At 52.2% G+C, this 13,074-nt stretch overlaps 1 protein-coding gene across 6 annotated transcripts in view; it reads left to right on the top strand.

Moving 5' to 3' along the window:
• The window catches only part of CKAP5 (cytoskeleton associated protein 5), a 722,261-nt gene that overhangs the window by 472,152 nt on the left and 237,035 nt on the right, over positions 1-13,074 (top strand). For all 6 annotated transcript variants that reach the window (XM_078684427.1, XM_078684424.1, XM_078684429.1 and 3 more), the window contains one exon: positions 9,665-9,868. In XM_078684427.1, coding sequence (XP_078540553.1) covers positions 9,665-9,868 — 204 coding nt within the window. The remainder of the gene's footprint in view (positions 1-9,664; positions 9,869-13,074) is intronic.

Raw genomic sequence — 13,074 nt, 5'->3', positions numbered from 1 at the left:
GAACAGGGTGGAATTAACATATGTGATCTAGGGTCATTTAACGTAAGTGATGTGGGGTGATAAAACAAAATACCTCTTTGAAGTTTCTGGGCTGGTCAAGATGTCTGCCACAAGAGAGTAGATAAGTCAGGGTTTTTTTTAGTCCTTTGTCTGTTGTTGTCTTCATTTTTTGAGAGATCAGTTTCCCTTTCTTTTGAGGGCAGGTCGAGTTAGTCCAGCTTTTATGTTGGTGATTCCTTGTTTCTGCTTGGAAGGGTGGGGAGAGTCTTATCTCCGTTTGTGTGATCCTAGATCTCGATGGAATGCAGCTATGCAGACATCTGGGGTGGTGGTGGTGAATTTATTGCTCCTGCTATGGCCCCCGCCATTTTAGGCAGTGGGCAATGTCGATAATGTCTGGCCGGTGAAAAATAAAAGTCTATCTTTTGGGCGACAGTAGCTCTTTAGACGATATGTACACCGACCTTGTGGGTATTCAGGCGGTCGTTCTTAAACACTCCTGGAAAAAGGCTGGAAGAACTGCTGTTCTCTCTTGAGACTCCGCGTCTGTAGCCCGCTGTCCGCTATGCCACACCTTTGCCTCCCTGCACGGCGCTTCCCAATATCTCGGGGGGTGGGATATGCCGGGTGAGGGGTGAAGCCAGGCTCCCCTTGGCAGCAGGGTGACAAATTCCGCAGTATCTCGCTAATGCGCTGAGACCATCTCCGGAGCGCGCAGCAAGACATAGCGCTCCACGGTCAGGATAGGGTGCACAGCTCCCGGCGTGTGAGGCGTGGGTCTTGGCCCGCGGCGGTCACCAGGCGAGGCGCCCAACCAGGCGTGGAAGCCCGCGCTCGGCCAGTCCTCCCCGTCTTCCTACTCCTCCGCCTCACCAATATCAGGCGCCCACCTCCTCCGGTGCCGCCGTGCAGCGCAGGCGACCAGACCCAGAGCGCACCGCCAGTCGGACGGGACAGGGCACACAGCTCCCGGTCTAGGGTAGGTTAGGAACCTCGGGGGTCCCGGCAGCAGTCACTAGTAGTCCCGGCAGCACTCGCAGGCAGGACACCTTCGACGTGAAGTGCTCACCGTTCTCCAGGCGCCAGCAGTGGTCTACTTCATCGACGTCCATTAGCTAACCACCGAACTCACCAGGCACACCGGACACCCACAGCTGTCTCCAGGCAGCAGTCATCCGAGAAACGAGCTCCGCAAACTGGAGTGGAGAGCTCCGGGTCCGAGGAGGACAACGGGAACTGCTCGGTCCTCTCCTGCTGGTCTCAGTCTCCTGTAAATCGGGGTTCTCCGCACGTTTCCTCGAGCAGGTAAGCAAATCCAGTTACTCTTTAAGTCCAGTTACTTGTTGATCCAGTTACTCTTTGTGGAGCGGGGCTCCGGTCAGCGTAGCTCGAGGCTGACTGGGATAAAAACAACAAATCTGGATCCCCAGCACAGGAGCTCTAACCGAGCGCTCCTACCCGGCGGCCACGCCGCCCTCGCGCGCTGACGTCCGTTCCTATTTTTCCCGCGCCAGCAAGCGCCGATCCGGGAACAGTGGTACCTTTAGTCACTTTTTCACAAAATTATTTGATCTGTTTTGATAATTTTTCAATGCCGGTAGGGATGCCCGGGTTCAAGCCCTGTGTCGACTGCAACCGACTGATGTCGGTTACCGACCCCCATCGACGGTGTCTTCATTGCCTGGGGCCCGACCACGATGCCGGGCCTTGATGTCGAAGGCTAGGCGGGAGCGGTCCCGCAAGCGCCTCGAGCTCTGGCAGTCGACCCCGCGCCGTTTGAGGACCCGGTTCGGAAGGAGGTCGAGAGACCAGTCGCGGGGCCAGAGTCATCACGGCTCGGAGGATCGACACCACTCCTTCGAGCTCCAAGTCCTCTGGTAAGAGGCACAAGAAGTCGAAGAGGTGGCATCGCTCTTCCGACTCCCCCAAACGCTTGCCTGACGCGGCTGGGGGTTCGGGTGACACCGCCCACGCGGCTCCGCCTTGAGTCGCAGGCGTCACGGCCTGCTCCATACCTGCCGGTCCCAGGGTAGAACACGACGCCAGGAGAGATTGAGGCCTTCCTCATGACTTGAGGTCACTCGCTGCTCCGTCAGTCCAAGCGGCCCCGACTAGGAGCCCAAGCGGGCTGGGGGCTTTGGCCCCGGCGCCGTCGGGTGCTTCGGCCCCGGCGCCGTCGGGTGCTTCAGCCCCGGCGACTTCTGTCCCGACGCCGCAGGGGCCCCTCCGGATCCGGGTCATCGCCGGTCAACCTTATGACCGCGCCGACGCCGTCCTCCAGCCCCCCCCCCCTCAGTGCGGCGCCGGAGCGGCGTCGCTCTACGCCGCTTTAGACTCCGATGGGAGATTTCTTCTTCTATGATCCCGCCCCATCTTTTGATCCTGAGTACCAGGAGATGGTTGGCGAGGAAGATTGGGAGGGGTCTGAGGACCCTCTGGCACAAGAGTGCCAGTCTTATCAGGACTGGGCAAGTGAGCTTGGGGACGCCAGTGGTCTGGACACTTCGCCGGACACTGATTTTGTCTCCCCTCCTACCTTAGCTACGGAGGAGGGGGCAGCCTATAGTATGGTGTTGACGCAGGTGGCCAAGGCCTTATCTCTTGAACTCCCTGTTGTGGCAGTGAGGACTAACCTCCTCACTGAGGTCCTTAAACCGCAAGCAAGATCGGCGGAGCCTCTGTTGCCGTTTAATGAGGACTTGTCTGACGTTCTTCTGGGGACCTGGTCCAGGCCCGCTACAGGTCCCCCTGTAGATGGGAACGTGGCCAGACGCCACCACCCGCTCCGGGAGAGCCTTACTTCCTGTCCACCCACCCCACCCCCAAGAGTCTGGTCCTCCAGGCCTCTAACTACCAGACCTCATTCCCGACAGCGCTCCCCGATCGGGAATCCAAGAGGTACGAACAGTATGGCAAAAAAATGTTCTCCTCCCTGAGTTTGGGGTTGCGGTCAGTTAACACCGCGTGCCTCTTGGGCTGTTCTACCCACTCTCTGTGGGACCCGGTTGCGGCCGTGCTGCCACAATGTCCGGAGGAGGCCCGGACTAAACTCACCCAAGCCCTTGCGGAGGGTTTTTTTTTTTGCAGAGTTTCATATAGCGCGAACTAGACCCGAACTGAATCGGGTATCAGAGCACTTTTCATAGCACCAATTACGTTACATGAGGACACACATTCATTTTAGGCACAGGGAGATTAAGTGATTTGCCCAGAATCACAGGAGGTTTTTTTGGCGTCGTTACCGAGACTCGAACCCAGGTCAGAGGTCGAGCGCCCTAGCCCTTAGGCCAGCTCCTCTCCCCTAGGGTTGAGATTCGGCATGGTACTCAATCAGATGTGGACTGGATACAACAGACTCGCTGGGTAGAGCGAGGGCAACGACGGTGGCGATTCGTCGCCATGCCTGGCTGAGGTCCGCCAACTTTTCGGCTGATGTCCAAAACACCCTTATGGACATGCCGTTTGATGGCCGTCGCCTCTTTGGCGACAAGGCAGACAGTGCGCTTGAGCGCTTTATGGACTCCAGGGCTACGGTCAAGTCCTTGGGCCTGTCTGCTGCACCAGCAATCTGCTGCCTTTCGCCCCTTTCGTGTCGACGGAAGGGGCACCCCCACACGTCCTGCCAGCCACGGGTCCCAGACTAACATTCACCGCGGCAGCGGACGTGGTAACCGCCGTGGTGGTGCCCGGGGACAACGACGAGGCCAGTCCACATCCACCCCCGCAGCATCCGCCTCAAAGCCCTCCTAGTCCGAGCTTTCAGGCCCACGAGACGCCAGTCCTCCACTGGCGCGTCATCACATCGGACAGGTGGGTGCTGGAAATCGTCCGAAGGGGCTACTCCCTCCCCTTCGAGGCGACCCCTCCAGCCATGCCACCACAGTACCACCGGGTGTCGGGGAATCACTTGAATCTTCTGCGGAGGGAAGTTACGGCCCTCTTGGCCAAGGGGGCCGTCGAGCGCGTTCCTGGGCCAGAAGTAGGGTGTGGTTGTTACTGTAGGAAGGTGGATATCTGACTATGGTTACCCCCAACTTTTTTGTTACTTACACTATTGGTGAGTTAATAAGTTGACACCTTAACATTACATAAAGACTTTGTCTGTACGGTATGGTTTATGATCTGGTCTCATTTGGTATTTTAGGATAATTACCAGCTTCTTGCAACATTGGATTTAACGTGGTACATTTTCAATTATTACTGTCTCCTTTCTAGTGCTTTGTACTCTTACTTGGATGTCTAGGGTACTTAATTCACGATTTGGATATTTCAGGTTTTCTTCTTGGTGATTAGCTCTTCCTGCTCTACTCTTTTCTATATACACTGTTCGGTGCATCTGAGTTGTGTACTGGTATTTAGTACATGATTATGATATGTATTATTGGTTATTGTATTACTGCAGCCCTGAAGAAGTCTATATGTCATAGACTGACTAGACGAAACACGTGTTGGCTGTTATTGTTTAATTCATTGGATGAAGAAATCGAATGACGATAAGAAGAGATTAAAAATATGAACATTTGGACTCACTGAATTATTTGAAAGCGGAGTGCTTGGTGGATAACTGTTTGTTTAGTCACTTGTTGACTTCAATTGTAGTAGTGGTAACCTACTCTTTCCACTTAGAGCACCAACTGGACTTCAACTGGTATATACACTGTCTTACACACGCAGTGCGCTCCTGTATAACTGTTACCTCTGTTTATTGTTGTTACCCTTAACTTTTTGCCTAGTGTTAAGCTGGTTTTCAACCTAGTTGGCCTGGGGCCCTGCTATTCAGGACCCCAGACTAATTGCTCTCTGTAAAATGGACTCCATGTACCTTGGGTACATACCTAATTGGATGCTGGGTCACCTTATCAGCCCCTATACAGTGTACCTTAGGTACCCAGGGCATAGGTGTACCCAGGGCCTACCAGGGGCTGCAGCATGTATTATGCCACCCCTGGCTGGCCATCCAAAATTGACACAACTGGCTGCTAAGACAGCTGGGGCAAGGTGGTGTAATCACCCTTTGCTATAGATATAGTATACCTATATCTAACCCTAAAATGGACACATATATTCCTATTAGTCACTCCTATGGCAGGCCTCATCAATCCTGAAGGCAGAGTGCTTGGAATTATGTGAGATGGTGCTCTAGCATGAGCTGAGTCTCTCTGCAGCTTGCGGAACAAAGTCCTTATAGCTGTTCATGATAACGCTATACCATATACTCTTAAGTGCATTATAATCCTCGCGGTTGAATGCTAACTTTGGTATAACATCAAAACATGTCGAGTAAGGTGTCATACGAATTGGAATACTACCCCCTCGCCAATTCTGGCGACGGGGGTAGCATTCCACCCTTCCAGAGGGACACGACATGTATGTAACTGTGAACCCCGGTTAAAGTTAAACGAAGCCTCAGCATCACAAAATGGATGCTGCCACCACAGACAGGCTGGGAGTCCTTCCAGCGAGGGAGGCCTGGACAAAGGGTTTCCTGCCTTGGGAGGTGCTAGCATAATCTGATCTCATAAAGAGTTCAGAGGTGTTTGTTATTAATAAATATACTGTTTATTTTCATAACAACCTGTGTGGTGTCCTTTCATCTGGTATTCAAGGGGTTATGTGTGGTAAAACAGCTGGCTTCACATGCCAAAAGAGTTTAGCCTAAGACTGCTTTGTCCATGCTACCATTAGGATAGCTGGTCTATAAGGTTGACTTTTAACCAATCACCATATGGGTTGTTTGGACTGATACAAGGTGATCACTAGAACTAGTGAGCATCATGTATCAGGCCAACTTCTCACAGTTACTCCCACTACTTCTTGGTTCCCAAGAAGGGCATAGGGGGCCTACGCCCTATATTGGACCTGCGGAACATCAACGGCTTCCTCCGGAAGGAGAGGTTCAAGATGCTGACACTGGCTCAGGTCTTGGCTGCCCTGGACCCAGGAGACTGGATGGTAGTGTTGGACTTGCAGGACGCTTATTTCCACATCCCCGTCCTGCCGGCCCACCGGTGCTACCTGCGGTTCACGGTAGGCCACGAGCACTTTCAGTTTACCGTGCTCCCCTTTGGCCTCACCTGCTCCCCACTGGTGTTCACGGGTGGCCACATGGGAGAGGCGAGATCAGAGGCCTCTGGTCTCCGGCGGAGTCCCAGCTCCATATCAACCTTCTGGAGCTACGGGCGATCAGACTTGCACTGAAGGCATTCCTCCCCTCTGTCCGGGGGAGTGTAGTGCAGGTGTTCACGGACAACACCACCGCCATGTGGTACTGCAACAAACAGGGCGGGGTGGGGCCATGGACCCTTTGCCAGGAGGCTCTGCGCCTCTAGCAGTGGGTGGAACATAAGGGCGTGACCCTGGTGGTTCAAGACTTGGCAGGTTCCCTGAACGCCAGTGCGGACGAACTCAGCCGTTGGTGCATGATGGATCACGAATGGCGTCTGCATTCGGACGTGGCGCATGGCCTCTTTCAGCAGTGGGGAGAGCCTTGGTTAGATCTATTCGCCACAGAATAGACTGCGCAATGTCATCAGTTCTTCGTGTTGGAATTTCCAAGGCAGCACTCGCTCGGAGACGCTTTTCATAGCAAGTGGAGTTGCGGTCTGTTGTACGCCTTTCCGCCTATACCACTTCTACCCAGAGTGCTGAAGATCAGGCGCGACCGGGCCCCAGTCATTCTTGTGGCTCCGGACTGGGCACGAAGATACTGGTATCCCGAGCTACACAGCATGTCAGTCGATCCCCCGATTAGTCTGCCTCTTCAGGAGGACCTTCTGTCGCAGCAGCAGGGGACGGTCCTCCACCCGAACCTGTCCAGTCTCCACTTACATGCGTGGAGATTTAGCGGTGGCAGTTGAAGCCATTTGACTTGCCTCCTGAAGTTTGTAACGTCATTCTGGCAGCCAGGTGTCCCTCCACAAAATCGGTATACGCCTGTAGGTGGAACAAATTTGTGGCATGGTGCACAGCAAAGGCTGTGGATCCCCTTTGTGCCCCTCTTTCAGAGGTTCTTCTCTTTCTTCTCTCTCTTGCCCAGCAGGGCTCTGCTCTGGGCACTCTAAAGGGCTACCGCTCGGCCATTTCCGCCTTCTTAAGGCTACTTGATCAGCCCTTTGTTCAAGTCCCCGGTTGTGAATAGGTTTTTGAAGGGCATCACTCCTGTTTCCTCCATTTCCTTTCATGATGCCTCAGTGGGACTTGAACCTTGTTCTAACTTTTCTGATGTGTGCTCCCTTTGAGCCACTCCATAACTGTCCTCTTCGCCTTCTTACTCTGAAGACTGCTTTCCTGGTTGCCATCACCTCTGCCAGGAGAGTGAGTGAGCTCCAGGCCCTTTCTTCTAAGCGTCCTTTCATTTCAGTCCATCCGGACAAAGTTGTGTTGCAGACGCGACCCTCTTTCCTGCCCAAGATAGTCACAGCCTTCCACATCGGGCAGTCCATCACTTTGCCCACCTTCTTTCCGCCTCCGCATCCCTCTAAAGAGGAAGAGCGGCTCCACTGTCTGTACCCAAAACGTGCGCTCTCTTTCTATCTGGATCGCAAACGCCAGTTCCAGGTGGATGACCAACTCTTTGTTGGTTACGTGGGTGCCAAGAAGGGACCGGCGGTGCACAACGAACCATTTCTCGATGGGTCGTCTTGTGCATCAAGGCTTGTTACTCTTTGGCTCGAAAGGAGCCTCCTGTGGGGCTTCGTGCCCATTCCACACGGGCCACTACGGCTACTACTACCCTGGGCCGGGGATTGCCCTTGCAGGACATCTGTCAGGCAGCTACGTGGGCCTCGCTGCACACGTTCGCTAAACACTACTGCCTGGACAGCCAAGTCCGGAGAGATGGTTTTTTCGGCCGTTCCGTTCTTCAGGACTTTCTGGTGTGATCATTGGTTCGCAGACCCACCACCGGGGTTGGTATTGCTGGGGTATCTATTCTAAGGTAAGGAATCTAATACTAACCTGTTTCTTTCAGATGCACAAGTTACTTACCTTTGGTAACGATATATCTGTAAGAAACAGTAGTTAGTATTAGATTCCTTACCGCCCCACACATCCTCCCCGTTCTGCGAACCGATATCTAGGGTTAAGGTCATCCCCTTTCAGGTCCCTAGTTTCATTGCACCAGTGTTGGTTTTTATCATGGCTCTGCGTTTCTGGCGTGGAAAAGCTGTGTATAAGAACTGACGTCTGCGTGCGGAGGCGGCGTCTATGTACTCCGACGACGTCATCACGGGTCCCACGACGCAGACGACTGATGCGGAGCCGCGGACGACGCCTACCGACGCGCATGGGTACTGCTACGCAAAAAATTTCCGGATCCAGTCTGACTCCTGGGGATATTATAAGGTAAGGAATCGAATACTAACTACTGTTTCTTACAGATATATAGTTACCGACGGTAAGTAACTTGTGCTTTAGTCTTCCACACCAGGCCGCCTCTGTGCCGCTGGTTGTGCAGTTTTGCTACTCGCCTGGCTCCTTTCCCTTGCTGACTTTTGGCTCCGAAGACTGTGATTGTAAGTTATCTGTTTAACCGCAATATTTTTTCCCCATAGGATAACATTGGTCTGTGTTGATAAGTTTTGGAGTGTCCAGTATTCAAAGTGTAAATTATTTTTTAATTAAAAAGTATTTACCTTATTACGAAGACCTTGGTCTTAAAATAAAATGCAAAGTATATTTTTCTAAAATTGGTCTAGATCACCCTCTTGAGTCCTGTGGTCATTATTGATCACTGTTGTACAATAAATGTCTTCTCTGTTCGGCCAAAGTCTGCTCGCCCACACTACCAATAATAGAGCACTTTGGGTTTTGCATTGAGCCCTGTACAGTTTTGGGGAACCCCTGGACTCCGTGCACGATATTACTACCTAGTGGCATACCATACTCCGAGCCAGCTTCCTACACCTTTTCTGTCCTTAAATGTTCTTTTAGTCCTTTTTGGCAGAATTCACAGTTTGACATAGTAGAGGGCAGCCGCACTGCATAGACCTTGTGTGTTGAAAGCCGCCTTCTTCCTCCCCACATGAGTGGCACTTCACGAATAGAGGTGGTATTTTGAGATGACATTTTTTTAAGAAGGGCTAAAAAATTGCTTCACTCTTGTCTCTAAAGAAGACGAATGAGTGTTCCCATGATTCCAGTCTTAAGTGTTGAAGAAAATAACTTTCTGCCAGTTCAAGGCATCATAAGTCGTTAACTTCAGGAGCCTCCAAGGGACATTACCTATTTTCAGCTCCTAAAGCTAGCCTATCGTACTGTGCTTGTCCTCATTGTGAATGCTTTTCAAAGCAAGGTTTTACATAGGTGTTGAAATCTAGTCCGAGATAGTTCCTTTCTCATCCTTTTAATGCCTAGAAATCCCAAAACCTTGTTTATTTCGGTTTTTGGTAAGTGTTCAGCAACATACGATTCTTCATTCCTACTGGATTGTTGGCAATTTATGAGACCGTGTCAGTGTTCCAGGGTCCCTGGACAGTGGCAAATTATTCTAAACTATTGATGACGATACTACAGTGCAGATCTGTTTCAGACTTTACTCTAGATAGCAGGAGTGGGCATAACCTGCAAAGTTCCGAGGCAACTCTGGCGTTTGCCGTTTGATGAGGGATGCTCCTCTGGTTGGGCTGTTTTGTCTGTCTTGACTGGTCACTTTTTCTCTTCTCAGCACCTGGAAATTGAGAAAGAAGGTGTGATCGGATCTCTGGATCTGATCTTGAAGTGGTTCACCCTGCGGTTCTTCGACACCAACACCAGCGTATTGATGAAGGTTCTGGAGTATCTCAAGCTGCTGTTTGCACTGCTGAGCCAGGAGGAGTACCACCTTACTGAAAACGAGGCGACTTCTTTCATTCCGTATCTTGTGCTTAAGGTAGGTGACTGTATATTAAGGATAGTACAAGGCTGCATGCCTAAAATGTGGTTTTGCATGGCCTCCCCTGCGCCCTCATGCTTAGTCTAGTCCTGCATTCGGAGAAGGAACGGGAGAGTTGATGAGATGCCTCACTGGAGCTGAAAAGCCCTCTGAAGCACTGACTCGACCTGATGACAGATGCTCTTCCACAGGGTCAACTAACTTAATCTTCCTGCGTGCTGAGATTTATTTAAAGGATCTTAAAGTCCAGCTTTCCTTCCTGTTTCAAGAGCAACAAATACACTAAATGAATTGTTTGTTTTGAAGATTTATAAAGTGACATACATTAAAAGGCATAATTTTTTTTATTGTACTCCATAAATTCATATAAGTCCTAGTAAGCTAAAAGCACCTGGTCTTTTTCGTACTACCACTCCCACCCTTCAGAGTTGTGCGGCACCCTGAATACTTCCAGGTCATGGGGTTGTTACCTTTCCCATTCAGAATTGATTTCTGTTAGACCTGACACCTTTTGGCGTGGTTCTTCCCCCATCTTTTTGCCTCTGACTCATGTGTTTTGATGCTGTGCTGGATTTCGTTTTTGCTGGTTTAGATGTTTTGGACACTCTGCCACTGCTGATCAGTGTCAGAGTGTAAGTGCTCCTTCTGTAAATTGTGCTATTGATTGAGTATACCTAATTGGCATATTTGTATCACCACGAAGTCCCTAGTAGAGGGCACTGTGTGTGCCAGGGCTGGTGATGTCAAATGCTACTAGTGGGCCTGCAGCGCAGATTGCGCCACCCACACGAGTAGCTTTTAAAAGGTGACTCAGGCCTGCCAGCGCAGGGCCTGTGTGCAGTCAGTGACTGCCATGTCAGCCTGGCCAGTGTCCCCACTGGCTAGGCCCAATCCTTCCCTGTCTGTGCACATCAGTCACCCCTATGGAAGGCTCAAGGTACCCCCCTGGGCAGGGTGCAGTGTATGGATAAGGTAGAGCATGTGCTAGTGCAGGTACTATGCTCTGGTAGTGGGCTACAGCCATTTTGTGTGCTCACTGCTGTAAGGCTATCTTGCTCCATAGCGTAACATGGAGGGGGGCTGGGCCCATGTGATACCAGCCTATCTCCCCATAGGAACAAGATGGGACATAAGTGAAAGATACCCCTGGACTCAGAATTTAATGACACATCTTTTAGTGAAGGGTGTTTTTAAATCCTGTGTTGGAGAATAGCACTTTTAGAAAGTGGCTGTTCTCTTGTCTAAACCTTTTTCTGTGTGCCTGGGTTTGTGGAATGTCTGCCTGGTCTGGATGTGACAGGAAGGGGCTGCAGAGCCCCAGAGGAGAGGGTCGGAGCCATCCCGGGGATGAAAGGGCACATCTGCCTGCTTGGGAGGAGGGAGGAAGGAATGCCAGATAAGTGCTGGGCTGTGCCTGCCTACCTCCCCCACATTCGCTCTCTCCTGGTGGTCAACTGACCCCACTGGCCCTGAAGCTGACAGGAAGAAGAAAGCCAGAGACACCTCAGTGCTCCGCAACCCCCAGAACTGGTTTAGACTGGACCCAGGGCCTCCATGCACCAAGAACTTCAAAGACATTGGGGGTATAAGGAAAGGACCCCTGTCTGCAGAAAGTTAGATTCTGAAACTCTACAATCAAGACGGACCCTCTGCTGGAAGGAGGACGGCGAGAGAACAAAAGGAAGATTGCCTTGCTGTGTGCTCTAAGGGCTGACCTGTTCTGCTGTATCACTGGAAGCTGAGAAGGGGAAAGGGACTTTGCTGTGGGCTGTGTCCCTGCCTGCTTGAAACTGCTGAGACTTTGCTGTGTGCTGTGCCTACAGCTTGAATCTCCAAGGGCCTGAGAAGAGCTGGCTCCCTGTCTGCAACCCAGGAACATAAAGGTTGCCCAAGGACTGCAAGACTCTGCTGTGCCCCCCCCCTGAAGCTGTGGGCCGGGGAGATCGTGAAACTGCTGTGTGCAGTGAACATCGGGGACTGCTCGACTAAGCCTGGCTGTGTGTCCCGGATAGCGCGCTGGCTGCTCTCTGCTCTGATTGAGAGCGCCGCGCTGATTGCTGCCTGCTTTGCCCCGAGATCGGCGTGTTCATCGACACGTGCTCGTGGGGGCCGAGGGGTTCTGAAGCTCCCCCAGCGCAGCGCGGGTTAAGTCCGCTTGCCTGCATCATCACCGCCGCGGGCCCGGGCCCTGAAATCGACCTCGAGGGTCTGCTTGCATTCACGAAGGGGCCGTGCGGTGATTGGCCGTGGCCGGAGGCTGGTAGAGAAGTGCCGCGACCGGATTGGCCGATTCCCCCAAAGCTGCGGTGACGTCGCGGAGGGCTCGGCAGAAGTGCCGCGACCGGATTGGCCGATTCCCCCAAAGCTGCGGTGACGTCGCGGAGGGCTCGGCAGAAGTGCCGCGACCGGATTGGCTGATTCCCCCCAGAGCTGCGGACGTCACTGAGGGCTCGGCAGAAACGCCGCGACGGGATTGGCTGGCTTCGCTGAAGCTGCTGCGAGAGCCGAGGAAGTGCTGTGATCACCGCCGGGACCGGGGAAGACTGACCCGACCTCGCCGAGGGATCTGGAGAAGTGCTCGAGCCCCCGGCCTGCCGTCTCTGCTCCCCGCCGCTCCCCGAAGGATTGAGAGCAGGCGGAGAGCCTGCTGAGACCGGCCGGGCCCGAGCGTGAATGAGCGCTCCCCAGCGAGGTCCACCTGAGGCAGGAGAAGTGCCGGGGGAGGGAAAAGGAGTCCCCCCCGGCCCTCGGGTGAGACGCGCTTGTAGCGCTTAGGCTTCTCAGCGGCAGGGGATGATTCCTCTGGCACAGGTTGGCATCCACCTTGTTTTCCTTGGTTCGTTTTGAGAGCGAATTGCATATAAATCAGTGGCCATATTTTTGAGTGCTGATTTAAGAGACTAGAGACTATTCTTACTTTTTATGCTAAGAACTGCCTATTTACAAGACCTACTAAGAATTAAGTGCAACCTTGTTCTAGATGAAGTGTTTAACGTGCAACCTCTAAACTAGAAATGCTATCTGTTCTAAAGAAGTGATTATCGTGCAACTGCTTGATTTACCTTGCTGAAACTAGATAAAGTTATATATTTTTATAAAAATATACTTACCTGTGTGGTCTCAGTTTGTGGTGGATTGGGGATTATTGTTGTGTTAAGTGCAAATGTTATCCACATTGTCTCCGAGTTTAGCCTAGACTGCTC

This window comes from Lissotriton helveticus, chromosome 3_2, assembly GCF_964261635.1.
Source record: "Lissotriton helveticus chromosome 3_2, aLisHel1.1, whole genome shotgun sequence".
NCBI classification, from domain to species: Eukaryota; Metazoa; Chordata; class Amphibia; order Caudata; family Salamandridae; genus Lissotriton; species Lissotriton helveticus.
This window is presented reverse-complemented; position numbering and strand designations above follow the sequence as displayed.